At 43.0% G+C, this 22,187-nt stretch overlaps 1 protein-coding gene across 1 annotated transcript in view; it reads right to left on the reverse strand.

Moving 5' to 3' along the window:
* The window catches only part of LOC115170115 (uncharacterized), a 29,397-nt gene extending 25,567 nt beyond the window's left edge, over nucleotides 1-3,830 (reverse strand). The window contains exon 1 of the mRNA XM_029726413.1: nucleotides 3,777-3,830. Coding sequence (XP_029582273.1) covers nucleotides 3,777-3,807 — 31 coding nt within the window. The 5' untranslated portion in view covers nucleotides 3,808-3,830. The remainder of the gene's footprint in view (nucleotides 1-3,776) is intronic.
* Nucleotides 3,831-22,187: the final 18,357 nt, after the last annotated feature.

Consider the following 22,187-nt stretch of genomic DNA (forward strand, 5'->3'; position numbering starts at 1 on the left):
GGGCCCTGACAGTAAATCTCAGTAAGACAAAAATAACGGTGTTCCAAAAAAGGTCCAGTCACCAGGACCACAAATACAAATTCCATATAGACACTGTTGGCCTAAAGCACAAAAAAAAAACTATATATACCTCGGCCTAAACATCAGCGCCACAGGTAACGTCCACAAAGCTGTGAACGATCTGAGAGACAAGGCAAGAAGGGCCTTCTATGCCATCAAAAGGAACATCAAATTCAACATACCAATTAGGATCTGGCTAAAAATACTTGAATCAGTTTTAGAACCCATTGCCCTTTATGGTTGTGAGGTCTGGGGTCCGTTCACCAACCAAGAATTCACAAAATGGGACAAACACCAAATTGAGACTCTGCATGCAGAATTCTGCAAAATATCCTCTGTGTACAATGTAAAATACCAAATAATGCATGCAGAGCAGAATTAGGCCGATACCCGCTAATTATCAAAATCCAGAAAAGAGCAGTTAAATTCTACAACCACCTAAAAGGAAGCGATTCCCAAACCTTCCATAACAAAGCCATCACCTACAGAGAAATGAACCTGGAGAAGAGTCCCCTAAGCAAGCTGGTCCTGGGGCTCTGTTCACAAACACAAACAGACCCCACAGAGCCCCAGGACAGCAACACAATTAGACCCAACCAAATCATGAGAAAACAAAAAGATATTTACTTGACACATTGGAAAGAATTCACAAAAAAAACTGAGCAAACTAGAATGCTATTTGGCCCTAAACAGAGAGTACACAGTGGCAGAATACCTGACCACTGTGACTGATCCAAACTTAAGGAAAGCTTTGACTATGTACAGACTCAGTGAGCATAGCCTTGCTATTGAGAAAGGCCGCCGTAGGCAGACCTGGCTCTCAAGAGACGACAGGCTATGTGCACACTGCCCACAAAATGAGGTGGAAACTGAGCTGCACTTCCTAACCTCCTGCCAAATGTATGACCATATTAGAGACACATATATTCCTCAGATTACACAGATCCACAAAGAATTCGAAAACATACCCAATTTTGATAAACTCCCATATCTATTCGGTGAAATACCACAGTGTGCCATCACAGCAGCAAGATTTGTGACCTGCTGCCACAAGAAAAGGGCAACCAGTGAAGAACAAACACCATTGTAAATACAACCCATATTTATGTTTATTTATTTTCCCTTTTGTACTTTAACTATTTGCACATCGTTACAACACTGTATATAGCCACCATAATATGACATTTGAAATGTCTTTATTCTTTTGGAACTTCTGTGAGTGTAATGTTTACTGTTAATTTTTATTGTTTATTTCACTTTAGTTTATTATCTGCTTCACTTGCTTTAGCAATGTTAACATATGTTTCCCATGCCAATAAAGCCCTTAAATTGAAAGTGAGTGCTGCAGCACAGGCAGCTGAGTCACGTTGACAGAGCAGCACGTCCTGACAACTTTTTAGAAGTTGTAGGGAGTCTATATGTAACAGTGGAGGTTCCGTCCCTCTCTTCGCCCCAACCCGGGCTCGAACCAGGGACCCTTGCACACATCAACAACTGACACCCACGAAGCATCGTTACCCATCGCGTCACAAAAGCCGCGGCCCTTGCAACGCAAAGGGGAAACCCTACTTCAAGTCTCAGAGCGAGTGACGTCACTGATTGAAACGCTATTAGCGCGCGCCACCGTTAACTAACCAGCCATTTCACATCGGTTACATATATAGATTGGTCATTATGGAGACACCCCTTTTCCATAAAACATATTAACGAGCTAGAACTGATATAACGGAGACAAAGCACTGGAAACCTACTTTAGATAAATTAGCTCAGAGGTGGTTTAAAGTAAACTCCATTCTAATGTCCACTGTTCTTATGGATAACAGTATTAAGTTGGCTTTTCTTATGGATAACAGTATTAAGGGTTTTACTCATGCTCAGTTCTATGGTCTTGTCACAGAATAAGTCGTACTCATCGTTGAAAATGTCATACATGAGAGAGAAGGACCAAGGCGCAGCGGAAGTGTGGACACTCATGTTTCTTTAATTAACAAAACAAGTAAAGTATCCACTGGAAAACCAAAAAACAGTACTCACGACAACAAACAGTTTTGCAGGCTCACAAAGCAAGTGCAAAAACAATTCCCCACCACCCCAAAGACAAACACACACACCTATATAGGACTTCCAATCAAAGGCAACTATACACACCTGCCTTCAATTGGAAGTCCCAATCATCAACCCAACATTTAACAAACACAAACCCCCTGCCACATCCTGACCTAGACTAAGCAATACGCCCTCTGCTGGTCAGGACGTGACAGGTCTGGAGTGCTGCACGGGTAGAAATTTGAAATGGAAGTTATGGAACTCCCTCGTGTGCTTGTGTTATGAAAAAAGTCCATAATGAAAATTACATAAAATGTGAAGGATGATAGGCTATATTTGCATCTGTTGGCCATCAAGTAGGCTATTAATTTCTATGCCATTGCAGGCTAGTGTAGCCTACAATTTGATACAATAAGTATATAAAGAAATGACGCTATCACTGGAGGCATAGCAAATCAATCTGTGCCACTTGTGTAGCCTACCTGGACCTGGCAAACGGATTGAATAGCCTATAACTCCGTTTGTTGTTGTAGCCTTGTGTTATTATGCAATTATTCATGTTTAGCTAATTAAATAGGAAGAAATGAATTGTGATCATGGTCACAACTCCATCACAAATGTATAATTTCTCCACATTTAATGTCAGTTTCATTGTGGACTTTTCCCTGAAATGAGAAGTTGGCCTATCAGGGGCTATAGGATACAACATTGAATTGCAATTATAAACCCAGATTTTAATCAGTAGCCTATTCCTATTGAAATAAGTCAATCTCACAAATAGACCATTTATAACGGTTTGTAGTCTTAACATCTGTCACATTATAACGGCACAATTGGCAGAAAATAGCCCAACATTAATTTGTTTTAAATTATTTGCACAGAGATTAGACCTTTAGCCCCAATGACTTGTTTCTGCGCATGAGCTTAGTTTGCCAACGTCGCCATGACGTCGCCTACAAGTGTGATCAGGGATTTCTATTGGATAAGGAGTTTTAGCCTATCTTGATACTATACTGTCTTTGTCCGTACTATGAGCTAGTGACACCGGGAGTTACTCAACTGAATGCATTCAACCCAACCCATCTGAATAAGAGAGGTGCGGGGGCTGCCTTACCGATATTCGTCATTTTAATTCCATTTTACATTTATTATATATCTCCTAACTTTTGCAACACGCGGAGGCTCAATGACTGTAGCCAGTTGCCGCTTTGATGTATAATTGGCGGCATAAATGAAACATTTCTCTCTCTATATACTGCAGCAGTCGCGTTCGGACCTGTACGGGCGCTTCCGGACAAATCCGTTAAAATTACACTTACAGTACCGAGACAATCTTATCAGTTCCGACATAGACCCGTGACATATAGATTATTAACATTCAGGTATTACATTTTTATAAACTGTAAAACAATAATATGGTGCCTGCCTGATGAAGGCCTTCTCCAGAACCCCTTGTTTGAGATATTTCCGGTAAACTATTTTCCAAAGATACAGCATAGAGTGTTGTAGGCCATACTAGACGAAGAGCAGCTGCCCAATATGAGCCCCCAAAAATAATATTTTGCCAGTTTGGCAAATTGAGTGAGAAATGTAGGCCAACAATACGAATGCGTTACAAGATTTGATGAACATCAGGCCAATATATATTGTTGAGGTTTTACTGCTCTTACCTTCGTCTCTGAATGATGCGGAGTCCGCCATTTCATACTTCAAATGTCTGCACTGTGACAGATAAATGTGAAAGTGAAAGTTGCACCAAACATGTGCCTCCTACGTGTTAAAATGACAATTCATTTTGTGGAGTTGTGGAGAGACTTCAATCTACATGTTGAATATGTTTACAAATCATGAACTTGCGCATTTGTAATCAGAATAACAATAAGACTGAATGTTCTGGCATACAGCATACAGTGCATTCGGAAAGTATTCTGACCCCTTGACTTTTTCCACATTTTGTTACGTTACAGCCTTATTCTAAAATGGATTAAATCGTTGCCCCCCTCAATCAATCTACACACAATACCCCATAATGACAAAGCAAAAACAGGTTTTTATACATTTTGTCAATTTTATAAAAAAAAAAAACGGAAATAACTCATTTACGTTAGTATTCAGACCCTTTACTCAGTACTTTGTTGAAGCACCTTTGGAAGCGATTACAGCCTCAAGTCTTCTTGGGAATGACGCTACAAGTTTGTCATGCCTGCAAATTTGGGGAGTTTCTCCCATTCTTCTCTGCAGATCCTCTCAAGCTCTGTCAGGTTGGATGTGGAGCATCACTCTAGGAAGAGTCTTGGTGGTTTCAAACTTCTACTTAAGAATGATGGAGGCCACTGTGTTCTCTGGGACCTTCAATGTTGCAAAACATTTTTGGTGCCCTTCCCCAGATCTGTGCCTCGACACAATCGTGTCTCGGCGCTCTACGGACAATTCCTTCGACCTTATGGTTTGGTTTTTGCAATGACATGCACTGTCAACTATGGGACCTTATATAGACAGGTGTGTGCCTTTCCAAATCATGTCCAATCAATTGAATTTACCACAAGTGGACTCCAATCACGTTGTAGAAACATTCCAAGGATGATCAATGGAAACAGGATGCACCTGAGCTCAATTTCAAGTCTGATAGCAAAGGGTCTGAATACTTATGTAAATGTGATATTTCTTTTTTTGAATGATTATAATATAAAAAAATATATTTTCACCCCCTTTTCATGGTATCCAATTGGTAGTTACAAACTTGTCTCATCGCTGCAACTCCCGTACGGACTCAGGAGAGGCGAAGGTAGAGAGCCATGCGTCCTCCGAAACACAACCCAACCAAGCCACACTGCTTCTTGACACATTGCCCATCCAACCCAGAAGCCAGCCACACCAATGTGTCAGAGGGAACACCGTACATCTAGCGACCTTGTCAGCGTGCACTGCACCCGGCCCGCCACAGGAGTTGCTAGTGCGCGATGAAACAAGGATATCCCTGCCGGCCAAACCCTCCCTAACCCAGACAACGCTAGGCCAATTGTGCGCCGCCCCATGGGTCTCCTGGTCGCAGCCGGCTGCGACAGAGCCTGGACTCGAACCCAGAATTTCTGGTGGCACAGCTAGCACTGCGATGCAGCACCTTATACCACTGCGCCACCCGGGTATTGTGTGTACATTGATGAGGGAGGAAAACTATTGAATCCAATTTCGAATAAGGCTGTAACGTAACAAAATGTGGAAAAAGTCAAAGGGTCTGAATACTTTACAAATGCACCCTACTTTAAATTGCATACCCAAGTCATCTCAGTGAATTAAACCGAGCTCATTTAGCCAGCTTGCAGTTGAAAAAAAACACATACAAACATTCTGCCCCTTTCTAGTTGAAGTTATTGAGTCTTTTAGCAAACATTGTTCAACAATAAAAAATGTTTTTATTGTACAATTCAAATAAATGTTATATTTGATTGATATTGGGCATACACATCTCCAATCCCACATCAAAGTAATTAGCTAAATTACTTGGTTTGATGTTACTCTGAAGTGATTTCAGTTGGTGAGGTAGATCAGGTTAGGCAAAACAAAACTGTAAAGACAGAATTCAAAAATCTCCAGGTACAGTACCTCTATATAGTGTTGTAATAAAATGGTCCATCCCTACCATGGCGGACCCGAGAACCCACGCCACAACGCCACCTACTCCAGGAACACTGTCAATACCACTGATCCAGAAAACACAAGGCATTTCTAGGTCAGGACTGACAGTAGCCTACAGATTTCAGGAAGGTAGTACTGATACTAACCAAACCATCTGCTACAGTATTTCAATTATAAAAGTTGAATGTTATGGATATATGTGATACATTGAGAATGATATGGAGATAGTAACCATAGTTACATACGAAAGAGCCAGGGGAGGTTGTGACACACGGGCTCTGTTAATTGATATTAGGCCGTCATTGAAAATAAGAATTTGTTCTTAACTGACTTGCCTAGTTAAATAAAGGTAAAATAAATAAAAATGAAATAAAAAAAATGTAATATCTTATGTTTCAGCAAGTCGTGGCTGAACGACGACATTAATAACACACAGCTGGCAGGTTATACACTCTATCGGCAGGATAGAACAGCAGCCTCTGGTAAGATACGGGGCGGGGGCCTATGCTTATTTGTAAACAACAGCTGGTGCACGATATCTTAGCAAGTCTCAAGGTTTTGCTCGCCTGAGGTAGAGTATCTCATGATAAGCTGTAGACCGCACTATCTACCTAGAGAGTTTTAATCTGTATTTTTCGTAGCTGTCTACATACCACCACAGACCGATGCTGGCACTAAAGCCGAACTCAATGAGCTGTTTACTGCCATAGGCAAACAGGAAAATGCACATCCAGAGGTGGCGCTCCTAGTGGCTGGGGACTTTAATGGAGGGAAACTTAAATCAGTTTTCACTAATTTCTTTCAGCATGGTAAATGTGCAACCAGAGGGAAAAAAACTCTAGACCACCTTTACTCCACACACAGAGAGGCATACAAAGCTTTCCCTCACCCAGCATTTGGCAAATCTGACCATAATTCTATCCTCCTGATTCCTGCTTACAAGCAAAAATTAAAGCAGGAAGCACTAGTGACTCTGTCAATAAAAAAGTGGTCAGATGAAGCAGATGCTAAACTACAGGACTGTTTTTCTAGCACAGACTGGAATATGTTCCGGGATTCTTCCGATGGCATTGAAGAGTACAGCACATATGTCACTGGCTTCATCAATAAGTGCATCAATGACGTCGTCCCCACAGTGACTGTATGTACATAACCCAACCAGAAGCCATGGATTAAAGGCAACATTCGCACTGAGCTAAAGGGTAGAGCTGCTGCTTTCAAGGAGTGGGACTCTAACCCGGAAGCTTATAAGATATCGCGCTATGTCGTCAGACAAACCATCAAACAGGCAAAGCATCAATACAGGACTAAGACCGAATCGTACTACACCAGCTCCGACGCGTTCGGATGTTGCAGGGCTTGCAAACTATTACAGACTACAAAGGGAAGCACAGCCGAGAGCTGCCCAGTGACACAAACCTACCAGACGAGCTAAATAACTTGTATGCTCGCTTCAAGGCAAAAAACACTGAAACATGCATGAGAGCATCAGCTGTTGCGGACCACTGTGTGATCACGCTCTCCGCAGCTGATCTAAGTAAGACCTTTAAATGGATCAACATTCACAAGGCCGCAGGGCCAGACGGATTACCAAGACGTGTACTCCGAGCATGCACTGACCAACTGGCAAGTGTTTTCACTGACATTTTCAACCCCTCCCTGTCTGAGTCTGTAATACCAACATGTTTCAAGCAAACCACCATAGTCCCTGTGCCCAAGAACACTAAGGTAACCTGCCTAAATGACTACCGACCTATAGTACTCGCGTCTGTAACCATGAAATGCTTTGAAAGACTGGTCATGGCTCACATCAACACCATTATCCCAGAAACCCTAGACCCACTCCAATTTTCATACCGCCCCAACAGATCCACAGATGCTGCAATCTCTATTGCACTCAACACTGCCCTTTCCCACCTGGACAAAAGGAACACCTACGTGAGAATGCTATTCATTGACTACAACTCAGTGTTCAACACCATAGTGCCCTCAAAGCTCATCATTAAGGTAAGGACCCTGGGACTAAACACCTCCCTCTGCAACTGGATCCTGGACAACCTGACGGGCCACCCCCAGGTGGTAAGAGTAGGTAACAACACATCTACCACGCTGATCCTCAACACGGGGGCCCCTTATGGGTGCGTGCTCAGTCCCCTCCTGTACTCCCTGTTCATTCATGACTGCACGGCCAGGCACGACTACAACACCATCATTAAGTTTGCCGATGACACAACTGTGGTAGGCCTGATCACTGAGAAAGCCAATAGGGAGGAGGTCAGAGACCTGACCGTGTGATGCAAGGACAACAACCTCTCCCTCAACGTGATCAAGACAAAGGAGATGATTGTGGACTACAGGAAAAGGAGGACCGAGCACGCCCCCATTAACATCGACAGGGCCATAGTGGAGCAGGTTGAGCGCTTCTAGTTCATTGGAATCCACAACACCAACAAACTAACATGGTCCAAGCACACCAAGACAGTCGTGAAGAGGGCACAACAAAACCTATTCCCCCTCAGCAGACTGAAAAGATTTGGCATGGGTCCTCACATCCTCAAAAGGTTTGACATATGCACCATCGAGAGCATCCTGATGGGTTGCATCACTGCCTGGTATGGCAACTGCTCGTCCTCCGACCGCAAGGCACTACAGCGGGTAGTGCATACGGCCCAGTACATCACCGGGGCCAAGCTTCCTGCCATCCAGGACCTCTAAACCAGGCGGTGTCAGAAGAAGGCCCTGAACATTTTCAAAGACTCCAGCCACCCTAGTCATAGACTGTTCTCTCTGCTACCGCATGGCAAGCGGTACCGGAGCGCCAAGTCTAGGTCCAAGAAGCTTCTAAGCAGCTTCTAGCCCCAAGCCTTAAGACTCCTGAACATCTAATCAAATTGCTACCCAGACTATTTGCATTGCCCCCCCCCCCTCTACGCTGCTGCTGCTCTCTGTTATTATCTATGCATAGTCACTTTATTAACTCTACCTACATGTACATATTACCTCGACACCGGTCCCCTGCACATTGACTCTGTACCGGTACCCCCCTGTATATAACCCCGCTATTGTTATTTACTGCTGCTCTTTAATTATCTGTTATTCTTATCTCTTTTTTTGTATTTTCTTAAAACTGCATTGTTGGTTAAGGGCTTGTAAGTAAGAATTTCACCTGTTGTATTCTTTGCATGTGACAAATTAGATTTAATTTGATAGATAGCAAAACATTCAAATGCGATTTTCTCAAAAATGAGTTTACATGTTGATGAATTTTCAAAGCAGAATTACTTTCGCATTGTTCCTCAAACGCAGTGCATGATATACCATTTTGTAGCTCTGAATCTCTACTTTTATATAATGTAAAAAACACAATTTCAAATTTTGCTACATAAGACTGAATCCAGGTGGTGTGTCACATATACCGGCTGTGATATCCTCTAGGTTTTATGGTCCCATAGAAGTCTATGTGAAATGTGCGCATTAAATACTAGGTTTGCCTGTAGAAGAAATCATCTGTATTGTGTTTGTAAAATAGGGGGTAGCTATCATACTTGAAGATGGTATAATCTAAATTTGTGTCAATGTGTTTTTATGTTTTCTGTGGTTGTACATTGTCCATTTCCAGTGTTTTGTGAACAGTCTCTCCTGAGTGAATTTAATGTTGTTTTCATAGTATTTCTAAAGCCTGTCAACCTCAAACCCTTCCTCTGGTCAGTTCCAAATAAAAAAAATTGAAATAAGCTGCCATTTTCTTATGGAAACATTAATTAATACCCACACTACATAACGACATAACCGATATATCACAGTGGTTCTGATAACGTGTGAAAACACATGAAAACACAGTAAAAAGCCATTGCTGGCTGAAATGTATGTCATATTAGCAAACATGTTCAGCATTTTAGAGGTAAGAATACTCAGTGCTGGTCATCTCCTGAATTCACCAGTGGTGTCAGCAGTGGAATCCATTAGGTGTACCCAGGAAGTCAGAACAAGTCTTTTTTTAATATCTTTTAATAATTTCACCTTTATTTAACCAGGTAGGCTAGTTTAGAACAAGTTCTCATTTAAAACTGTGACCTGGCCAAGATAAAGCAAAGCAGTGCGACACAAACAACAACACAGTTACACATGGAATAAACAAACATACAGTCAATAACACAATAGAAAAAGTCTATATACAGTGTGTGCAAATGAGGGGAGGTAAGGCAATAAATAGGCCATAGTGGCGAAATAGTTACAATATAGCAATTAAACACTGGAATGGTAGGGTGTGCAGAAGATGAATGTGCAAGTAGAGATACTGGGGTGCAAAGGAGCAAGATAAATAAATAAATACAGTATGGGGATGAGGTAGATTGGATGGGCTATGTACAGATGGGCTATATACAGGTGCAGTGATCTGTGAGCTGCTCTGACAGCTGGTGCTAGAAGTTAGTGAAAGAGATATGAGTCTCCAGCTTCAGTGATTTTTGCAATTGGTTCCAGTCATTGGCAGCAGAGAACTGGAAGGAAAGGCGGCCAAAGGAAGAATTGACTTTGGGGGTGACCAGCGAAATATACCTGCTGGAGCGCGTGCTACAGGTGGGTGCGGCTATGGTGACCAGTGAGCTGAGATAAGGCGGGGCTTTACCTAGCGAAGACTTATAGACGACCTGGAGCCAGTGGGTTTGGCAACGAATATGAAGCGACAGCCAGCCAACGAGAGCATACAGGTCGCAGTGGTGGGTAGTATATGGGGCTATGGGGACAAAACGGATGGCACTGTGATAGACTGCATCCAATTTACTGAGTAGAGTGTTGGACGCTATTTTCTAAATGACATCGCCGAAGTCAAGGATCGGCAGGATAGTCAGTTTTACAAGGGTATGTTTGGCAGCATGAGTGAAGGATGCTTTGTGCGAAATAGGATGACAATTCTAGATTTAATTTTGGGTTGGAGATGCTTAATGTGAGTCTGGAAGGAGAGTTTACAGTCTAACCAGACACCCAGGTATTTGTAGTTGTCCACATATTCTAAGTCAGAACCGTCCAGAGTGGTGATGCTGGACGGGTGGGCAGCAATCGGTTGAAGAGCATGCATTTAGTTTTACTTGCATTTAAGAGCAGTTGAAGGCCACGGAAGGAGAGTTGTATGGCATTGAAGCTCGTTTGGAGGTTAGTTAACACAGTGTCCAAAGAAGGGCCAGAAGTATACAGAATGGTGTTGTCTGCGTAGAGGTGGATCAAAGAATCACCAGCAGAAAGAGCGACATCATTGATGTATAGAGAGAAAAGAGTAGGCCTGAGAATTGAACCCTGTGGCACCCCCATTGAGACTGCCAGAGTTCCGGACAACAGGGCCTCCGATTTAACACACTGATCTCTGTCTGAGAAGTAGTTGGTGAAGCAGGCGAGGCAGTAATTTGAGAAACCAAGGCTGTTGAGTCTGCCGATAAGAATGTGGTGATTGACAGAGTCGAAAGCCTTGGCCAGGTCGATGAATACAGCTGCACAGTATTGTCTCTTATCGATGGAGGTTATGATATCGTTTAGGACCTTGAGCGTGGCTGAGGTGCACCCATGACCAGCTTGGATACCAGATTGCATAGCGGAGAAGGTACGGTGGGATTCGAAATGGTTTGTTAACTTGGCTTTCGAAGACCTTGGGTCTAGAGTGTCTCCCCCTTTGAAGAGAGGGATGACCGCGGCAGCTTTACAATCTTTGGGGATCTCAGACGATAAGAAAAAGATGTTGAACAGGCTAGTAATAGGGGTTGCAACAATTTCGGCAGATCATTTTAGAAAGAGAGGGTCCAGATTGTCTAGCCTGGCTGATTTGTATTGGTCCAGATTTTTCAGCTCTTTCAGAACATCAGCTATCTGGATTTGGGTGAAGGAGAAATGGGGTAGGCTTGGGCAAATTGCTGTGGTGGGTGCAGGGCTGTTGACCGGGGTAGGGGTAGCCAGGTGGAAAGCCAGTCGTAGAAAAATGCTTTTTGAAAATCTCAATTATCGTGGATTTATCGGTGGTGACAGTGTTTCCTATCCTCAGTGCAGTGGGCAGCTGGGAGGAGGTGCTCTTATTCTCCATGGACTTTACAGTGTCCCAGAACCTTTTTGGAGTTTGTGCTACAGGATGCAAATTTCTGTTTGAAAAAGCTAGCCTTTGCTTTCCTATCTGCCTGTGTATATTGGTTCCTAACTTCCTAACTTCCCTGAAATGTTGCATATCGCGGGGGCTATTCGATGCTAATGCAACACGCCACGGGATATTTTTGTGCTGGTCAAGGGTAGTCAGGTCTGGAGTGAACCAAGGGCTATACCTGTTCCTGGTTCTACATTTTTTGAATATGGCATGCTTATTTAAGATGGTGAGGAAAGCACTTTCAAAGAATAACCAGGCATCCTCTACTAACGGAATGAGGTCAATATCCTTCCAGGCTACCCGGACCAGGTTGATTAGAAAGTCCTGCTCGCTGAAGTGTTTTAGGGAGCGTTTGACAGTGATGAGGGGTGGTCGTTTGACCACAGACCCATTACGGACACAGGCAATGAGGTAGTGATCGCTGAGATCCTGGTTGAAGACAGCAGAAGTGTATTTGGAGGGCAGGTTGGTTAGGATGATATCTATGAGGGTGCCCGTGTTTACGGTTTTGGGGTTGTACCTGGTAGGTTCATTGATAATTTCTGTGAGATTGAGGGCATCAAGCTTAGATTGTAGGATGGGTGGGTGTTAAGCATGTCCCAGTTTAGGTCACCTAACAGCACGAGCTCTGAAGATAGATGGGGGGATAATCAATTCACATATGGTGTCCAGGGCACAGCTGTGGGCAGAAGGTGGTCTATAGCAAGCGTCAATGGTGAGAGACTTGTTTCTGGAAAGGTGGATTTTTAAAAGTAGAAGCTCAAATTGTTTGGGCACAGACCTGGATAGTAAGACAGAACTCTGGACCCAAAGTGTGCTTCTGGAAACCTGTGGAAATATGCCCTAAATTGCAGTTGTCTTCTTGTAAACGTTTGGTTTCTGGTGTGATCCTGCTCGTTAAAAGAGTTAGAGTCATCTCCGTTAAGATTGGACTACTAAGGCTACTATAGATTTACTGCTCACTGAAAGCATGGCCATGTCCGATTATCCCTACTTGCATTCTAAATAGTACACTGATTGGGTGTGCGAAAATAGAACGTTTTATAGTATGTGCAATTGTTTGTATATCCTGGATATTACGAAAGTTTTCCCACAGGGGTTGATTCAAGGTCCTGTACTTTTTACTGTTAACATTAACAATAACAATATTAACAAAATTGTAACCTGCACTATTACAGTGCCTTTGGAAAGTATTCAGACCCCTTGACATTTTCCACATTTTGTTACGTTACAGCCTTATTCTAAAATGGATTCAATAGTTTTTTTTACTAATCAATATGCACACAATACCCCATCATGACAAAGCAAAAACAGGTTTTTAGAAATATCACATTTACATAAGTATTCAGACCCTTTACTCAGTACTTTGTTGAAGCACCTTTGGCAGCGATTACAACCTCCAGTCTTCTTGGGTATGACGGTACAAGATTGGCACAGCTATATTTGGGGAATTTCTCCAATTTTTCTCTGCAGATCCTCTTAAGCTCTGTCAGGTTGGATGGGGAGGGTTGCTGCACAGCTATTTTCAGGTCTCTCCAGAGATGTCTCTTCCGGGCTCTGTCCCAAAGCCATTCCTGCGTTGTCTTGGCTGTGTGCTTAGGGTCGTTATCGAGTTGGAAGGCGAACCTTCACCCCAGTCTGCGGTCCTATGCACTCTTGAGCAGGTTTTCATCAAGGATCTCTCTGTACTTTGCTCCGTTCATCTTTCCCTCGATCCTGACTAGTCTCCCAGTCCCTGCCACTGAAAAACATCCCCACAGCATGATGCTGCCACCACCATGCTTCACCGTAGGGATGGTGCCATGTTACCTCCACGTGGCGCTTGGCATTCAGGCCAAGCGTTCAATCTTGGTTTCATCAGACCAGAGAATCTTGTTTCTCATGATTTCTCAAGAGTCCTTAGGTGTCTTTTGGCAAACTACAAGCGGGCTGTCATGTGCCTTTTACTGAAGAGTGGTTTCCGTCTGGCCCATCTTCCATAAAGGTCTGATTGGTGGAGTGCTGCAGAGATGGTTGTCCTTCTGGAAGGTTCTCCCATCTGCACAGAGGAACTCTGGAGCTCTGTCAGAGTGACTATCGGGTTCTTGGTCACCTCCCTGACGAAGGCCCTTCTCCCCCGATTGCTGGCCAGTTCTAGGAAGAGTATTGGTGGTTCCAACCTTCTTCCATTTAAGAATGATGGAGGCCACAGTTTTCTTGGGGACTTTCAATGCTGCAAAAAAAAGTTGTTTTTTTTTCTTCATTTTTTGGTACCCTTCCCCAGATCTGTGCCTCGACACCATCCCATCTCGGAGCTCTACGGACAATTCCTTTGACATCATGGCTTGATTTTTGCTCTGACATGCACTGTCAACTGTGGGAACTTATATAGACAGGTGTTTGCCTTTCCAAATAATGTCCAATCAATTGAATTTACCACAGGTGGACTCTAATCAAGTTGTAGAAACATCTCAAGGATGATCAATGGAAACAGGATGAACCTGTGCTCAATTTCGAGTCTCATAGCAAAGGGTCTGAATACTTGTAAATGTAAATAAGTATTATTTCATTTTTTTACATTTGCAAAAATGTCTAAAGACCAGTTTTCACTTTTTCATTATGGGGTATTATGTGTAGATTGATGAGGGGGGAATTTTTTTTTAATCCATTTTAGAATAAGGCTGTAATGTAACAAAATGTGGAAAAGGTCAATGGGTCTCAATACTTTTCGAATGCATATATTGCTCATTCTCATATTGCTCATTCTGACATTTTGTAATTTCTAGTTTTTTAAAAACTTTTTGTATTATGTGTGTATTCTTATTGTATTGCGCTGACCTAATGGCTAAATATAAATTACCTGGTGCGTGCGTCTTTTTTCCTTAATACGTTTAAGGTCAATTTATTTGTTTTTTCAAAAATTCATTACATGTTAAAATTTAAAATCAATTTAATCTAAATTTAAGATCAGCATGTGGGCATATGGCATCTATCGCTACCACAACAAACTGCATAGAATATTAGACAGACATGGTTACTCAAAGGGTTTGGTCACTGATCTTTATCATTAAAGAATCTTTGGATTGTAATATTTGTGTTGTGGAGAAATGACCAGGCAGGAGACGGGAGTACAGTTAGTTTGCTTTAGTCAAAACCCCTCGTGCTCTACAGCCCCCGGCACAATAGTGCGCATGTGCATTTCCTATTAGGTGTAGTAACGTAACACTGCCGTAATACATTACTGCGTAGTAACAGCATAGTAACTAATATAAACAGATGTAGATCACAGATACTACACTCCTCCCGCATAGTGTTTAACTCCCAGAGAACAAGGTAAATATGTTAGGGAACTACTAATGCAATATCTGAACAATGCATTCTTAAACATTTTTCAACTACTGTGTTGAAGCAGACTTTTCAGAGCCCAGCACAAATCCAGGGGATTATTCTGCCCCGAAGATGGACTTTGTGTCCTAATAACTAACCCAGGTAATGTCCTTTTTCTTTCCTTTTATCTAGGACATATTAAAGTGTTTGTTTGTTTTACTGTCTGTTACCTCCTGAAACAGCTCAACTCACAGGTCAAGCTTTTGAGGTGCCCTTCGCTGTCGAATAGGATACCTCCGCTCCTCCTGGGCTTCCGGTGGTGGGCCAGGTTCGGGTGGAAGGTCAGGCTCTGTCAGGAGAAGAGGAAGGTCAGGCTCTGTCAGGAGAATAGTCCTGGGGGGTCGTAATTGTTCTTGTTCTCTTGTTCTCTCGGCATGTCTCTGCTGGGGAGTTGGACCGTAGCAGATGATCCACATGAACGTTGACATGGCGTTGACCAATTTGGACTTGGTAAGTCAAAGGTCCTCCACGTTGCAAGATCACACCTGAGTTCCATAGGTGCTTGGGGTGTCTGAAATCACGTACCATCACCCTCTCTCCCTCTTTGAATTCTCTGACAGTCTTTGAGTGTCTGTCATGAGCTTTCTTCTGCTGTAGCTGGTGCTTTGCCACAGTGCTTGACAAGTCTGGTTTCAACAATGTCAGGTGGGTACGTGGTTGGCGTTTCAGAAATATTTCAGCTGGTGTACATTCCGTTACTCTGTGTGGTGTTTTACGGTAAGTAAACAGGAACCAGGGAAGCCTTTGGTGGGTGGGCACAGACTTTGGTGGGTGGGCACAGACTGTTCAGGCCTTCTTAAAGGTTTGCACGGCTCTCTCCGCTGCTTCGTTTGGTGCCGGATGGTAAGGTGGTGACAGGATGTGGCTTACTCTGTTGTTCTTGAGAAACATTTCAAAATTGTTTGAGATGAAAGGATGGCCATTGTCCGATACGAGCTCCTTGACTAGTCCAAAGGATGCGAACATGTCACGGCTGTCGTATAGATGAGACCAAGGAGCAGCGGGTTGCGTGCTCAACATTATATTTTATTCTAAAACGTGAACACGGAAAAACAAGAAAATAGAAAAACACGACAGTAAACAGTTTTGCAGGCTAAACAAACAGCAGTGCAAATACAACTAACCATAATACGACAGGTGAAAACAAGCTCCCTAAATATGACTCTCAATCAGGAACAACGATGTACAGCTGTTCCTGATTGAGAGCCACACCAGGCCAACAAAGAATTACAAAAACTAGACCAGCCCCTAGAAATACAAAAACACAAGAACATACCCAACACCCCGGAACACATAAATCAAATAACCCCTCTACAATCCACACACACCAATAAACCCCAGAAACACTCCACACACAATATCCCTCTATCTAAACATATACACAAAAACAAAATACCCTCTGCCACGTCCTGACCAAGCTATAATAATAAATAGACCCCTATACTGGTCAGGAAGTGACAGAACAGGTGTCTGAGAAGATTTATGGTCTTCTCAGCTGTGGTCAGTTGAGTAGGGAACACTTCCATCCACTTGGAATGGACATCGACGACAACAAGGAAATGTTGCTTGTCAATCTCGGCGTAATCCACATGGATGCATTCCCATGGTGTAGCAGCCCAGGACCATGGATGAAGAGGTGCAGCAGCAGGCTTGTTGTGAACAGCTTCACAAGGTGAGCAGTGGCCTACATGCTGTTGAATGTCCTGATCCAGTCCAGGCCACCACTGATAACTGCGGGCGAGTGCTTTCATTCGAGTGATCCCTGGATGTCCCTAATGCAGGTCAGATAGCAGTCTCCTCTGAAATGTGTGAGGTACCACTACCCTTGATCCCCACCGAACACATCCTTGATCAGTGGACAACTGGTCTTTCTTGTCAATAAACGGACGAAGGTAATCTTCATTTACGAAGGTTGGCCAACCGCCTAATGTTAAGTCCAAGACTTTGGAAAGCACTGGGTCTTTCCTCGTTTCCTCTGCTATGTCTGAAGTAGATATGGGCAGTTCGTCGATGAGAGAGATCTGGAAGACTGCTCTATCATCTTCACTGTCGGAGTCACTATTGCATGGTAGTCTTGATAGTGCATCTGCATTTGCGTGATCACTGGATTGTCTGTACTCGATCTCGTAGTCGTAGGCTAGCAATATCAGACCCCAACGTTGCATTCGAAGTGCAGCAACTTCCTTCCGTAGAGGTATTTGTGAAACTTCTTCACTCCGAATATTATGCTCAGGGCTTCCTTCTCAATTTCAGCATAATTTTTCTCACTTGGTGACAGAGTACGTGATGCAAATTCAATAGGGTGTTCTTTGCCTGACGGTAGAACATGTGAGATGACGGCTCCTACTCCGTATGGAGATGCATCACACTTGAGTCTCAGCTTCATCTCTGTGTCGTAGTGGGCAAGCCACTTGCTCTTTAGCAGACGCTGTTTGCAAGTCTTTAATGCTTCTTCGCATTGTGGGGACCAATTCCACTTTGTTTCGACCTGCAGCAGTTGGTGAAGGGGATGCAACAATGTGGACAAGTTTGCCACAAACTTCCCGTAATAGTTCAGGAGCCCCAAATAGGACCTCAGCTCTGAGATATTTGTGAGTGCTGGTGCGTTTACGATTGCTTCCACCTTGCTGTTGGTTGGGTGCAGGCCTTGTGCATCAATCTTGTATCCGAGATACTCCACTGAGTCCTGGAGGAACTCACACTTTCTGCGTTTTATTTTCACTCCGTATTTCTCCAGTCTTGACATCACTTTGTCCAGCACTACAAGGTGCTCTCCAATGGTTAGTACTGACACGAGGATGTTGTCTATGAAGAACACAACATTGTCTAAACCATCCAAGATCTGATCCATTGTGTGTTGGAATATCGCTGGAGCTGTCGAGATTCCATAGGCCAAGCGATTGAATCTGATTAGCCCCTTAAGTGTTTTGATGGTCAGATTCTGTTCTGACTCTGGATCCAGCTTCAGTTGCTGATAAGCGAATGCCAGGTCCAGCTTACTGAAAACCTTCCCACCAGCTAGAGTGGCAAACAGATCTTCAGCGTTTGGTAGTGGATATTCCTCTGGTAGTATGCAGCGATTTACTGTGACCTTGTAGTCTCCGCACATTCTGACGGTCTTGTCTTTCTTTGGCACTACAACGATCGGAGCGGCCCAGTCGCTCCTCACTACTTTCATGATGATGTTATTCTTCTGTAAGCAGTCCAGTTCCTTCTCTACTGCTTCCTTAAGAGCATAGGGAACTGGACGTGGTTTGTGAAAGATAGTCTTGGTTCCTTCTTGCACTCTGACTTTTGCTGTGAAGTCTTGTATTTTGCCGCAGCCATCTTTGAAAAGTTCTTTGTGCTTCTCCAGCATGTTAGTGAGTGTAGACTGACTCACTGGTTTGTCATTTCTCAGACTGAAGATTTCTCCCCAGTTCAACTTGATCTTTTGTAGCCAGTTTCTGCCTAGCAAGGCTGATTTTTCTCCTTTAACAATGACAAGCGGTAGCGTCCACTCCTTCCCCTCATACCGGACTGGTACCTGGATCTGCCCTAACACAGGAATAGTGTCACCAGTGTATGAAGAAAAGCGGATGAACGCTGGCTGAAGAGGGCACTCACAGTTTTTCTTTGTAGAGTCTTTCTGGAACAAGCGATACAGACGCTCCGGTGTCCAGCTGCATTTTTACTGGTTTACCTGCTGAGATAGATTCCATATTTTTGTTGTTGAGCTGTGTACACTGTGAACAGTTCCAATACTGATTCAGTTGTACCTTTCTCTTCTTGTGCTGCGTCTGACACTTTGCCGTGCGTTTTGGAGCTTTACACACTCACTGTAGATGTCCAACCTTTCCACAATTGTGGCACTTTTCATTTTGGAATCGACATTCACTGTGCTGATGATTATCTCCCCCACATCTGTAGCAACTTGGCTTAGACCTTTGTGATGTGGGCTGCTTTTTTGTTGTGTAACCTTGAGGACGGGACTGAGAAAAGTGTGACTTTTGTGAGCCTTTTTCACCACGTGCATCACTGACCATGTGAACACCTTTCTGACTTTCTGCATGTCCTGATAGCTCAATAGTATCCCTGTGGGCAAGCTCGAGTCCAAGTGCGATATCACAGGCTTTCTTAAAGGTCAGGTCCTTCTCTGACAGAAGCCTTCTGTGATATGCTTCATCTGTGAGACCACATACAAATTTGTCTCGGAGAGCATCATCAAGAAATCGTGCAAACTCACATGTACTTGCTGGCCTTTTCAATGCAAGGATGTAGTCTGCCACGGTTTCCCCTTGACTCTGGTGACGTTGGTAAAATCTGAAACGTTCTGCAATGAGAATTCGCTTAGGCTTGAAATGCCTTGAAAGAGTTTCAGTCACTTCTGCATAGGTCAACTCCACTGCTTTTATTGGTTCAATGAGACCTTTCAGCAATCCATACTCAGTTGGACCCAAAACACTGAGAAATACGTCTGCTTTCTTTTCATCTTTGATTTCATTTGCAGCCAGCCAATGCTTAAAACACTCTAAATAGGAACCAAAATCCTCTTTTGTAGCCTCAAACTCTGGTACTCGATTTTCACAGTTAATTGTTTCCTTATTCCTTGTATTCCTTAATTTTCAGATATCATCTAATTCTTCACTTTCTTCATTTCAGAAGTTTCTGCAATTACTTCATTCACTGCACTCATTTGTAATAATGTACACACTGTGTTACGCTTCTTCTTCCTTTTTTCCCCTTTTTAAAAAAATGTTTCTCCACTGAGATCGTCTAATTTCAATGGGTTCAATGTTTTTTAAATTTATTTAACCACCAGAGGGCAGTGTCTCTATTCTGGACTCCAACAGTCTCGCTACTTGGCAGCTCCTGAACACTGTACATACTAGCAGTGCTCAGGCCTTTTCTACTGGCGAAAGAAAATAAAAATAACTGACAAATTACATAATTATTTTGAGTTTCATTACTCACGCAACATTCTTCCCTTCAAGCAAAGTCCGTTTAAGAATCTTAATCACCTCGTCGCCACTGTAATATTTGTGTTGTGGAGAAATGACTAGGCAGGAGACGGGAGTACAGTTAGTTTGCTTTAGTCAAAACCCCTCGTGCTCTACAGCCCCCGACACAATAGTGCACATGTGCAATTCCTATTAGGTGAAGTAACGTAACACTGCCGTCATATATTACTGCTTAGTAACAGCATAGTAACTATTAGAAACAGATGTAGATCACAGATGTAGATCACAGATCCTACATGGATAAGAGAGCTATCAGTCAATTATGATATTTGCTGAGATCAGTTCTTAATTTGAGCCGAATCCTGCCGGAACAGGATCCGAAACCTCTCAGTTTTGGAATTCCGGGAACTATTTGCCTGGATCCGGTACCTCTCCTGGCATGACAAATCATTGTCACTGTTAGTAATGTAATAATTCAAATAAAAGCGATCAGAGTTGGGCTATATCAAGTTGCCTCCTTGTTAATTATCCTGCCCACTAAAAAACATATTTTGTAAATGTAGATTTTCAGCCCAAGCTTGATATTGTGATAATTGATTCAGGTTGGGCAGAGCCTGGGTTTAAGTTTGAGCATGTTTGACCGATGTATGACCATTGTTATGGTGAGAGAGAGAAGCATGCCATGTAGAGGCCATCTCTGTAACGAATGAGCTGAGAGTGGGGAAGCAAGTACAGGGAGTGAGTCTTTAATAAATAAACAGAACACAAACAACGCACTGACATGGAACAGAGTCAATAACACCTGAAGAAAGAACCCAAGGGGAGAGACAGATATAGGGAAGGTAATCAAGGAGGTGATGGAGTCCAGGTGAGTTTCATGAAGGGCTGGTGCGCAAGACGATGGTGTCAAGGCTGTCAGTAACTGGTGAAAGGAGAGCTGAGATGCGTGGACAAGGTATTTAATTCAAGAAAACACCAGTATAAACACAATACTATGGTGCTACCAGAAAAGTGGATCGGTGATGGCTAGAAGGCCGGTGACGTCGACAGCCGAACGCCGCTCGAACAAGGAGAGGGACCGACTCCGGCGGAAGTCGTGACAGGGGTGCGGGAAAATCAGCAGCCTGGTGACCTAGAGGCCGGAGAGGGAGTATACCTGACAATCTCACGGAACTAGAATTAGATTCTATTGTGATCGCTCTCCCTCTCTCTGCTCTGAAAGAGATGAGCCTGCAACTCTGTCTCCATCTCTCCAGCATTACACTTCATCATTTATTTAAAATAATTAAATATGCCCCTTTGTTTTATTTATTTCCTTGTTATATAATTGCACTGTTATGTTAGATATGCAACTTTATTTTCTAAATATATGACACATTGTAGGCGGTAGAGCACAGGCAGGAACACATCTACTTTTTGGACAGTAGGCCTAGCCCACTTAAGCCACAATATCTAAAACCAACCAAATCTGTTCGGGAACATCGATATTGACATGTTTTCACAAGTAACCTTATTTCATTAAACTGTTGAGAGCCCCTCTCTCTGCACGTCTCTACCCGCTCGAGAAAGTTATAAAGCAGAGCGAGAGAAAATGCAATGGAAGTGGTAAGATACTCTATAAGGTCAGCCTATATTATTATTCCAAATTTGCCCTATTACAACTATATACTAACCATGTACTTTCTCTCATTTGTGAGGTATTTAAAAATATTTTGCTAATGTCGCCAGTCATGTAAAAGGAAGTAGAATTGCCTAACCCTAACCCATGCCATGCTTTATTAGCTGGTTATCTGCAGCCATAGCTGCAGGAAGTAGGGGTGCTGGAGCACCCCCTGAAAAATCAGAAAACAAATGTTTTTTTTTATAAACAACCATTTATTTTTATTTTTTTTGTAGTGCACTGGACCTTTAATAATCATTTCACATAGTCTACTATACATTTCACATAGTCTACTATAAAACATTCTATTTTCACACACCCAATCAGTCTAAATATTTAGAATGCAAGAACGGGTATT

The sequence above is a fragment of the Salmo trutta genome, chromosome 31, assembly GCF_901001165.1.
Source record: "Salmo trutta chromosome 31, fSalTru1.1, whole genome shotgun sequence".
NCBI lineage: Eukaryota > Metazoa > Chordata > Actinopteri > Salmoniformes > Salmonidae > Salmo > Salmo trutta.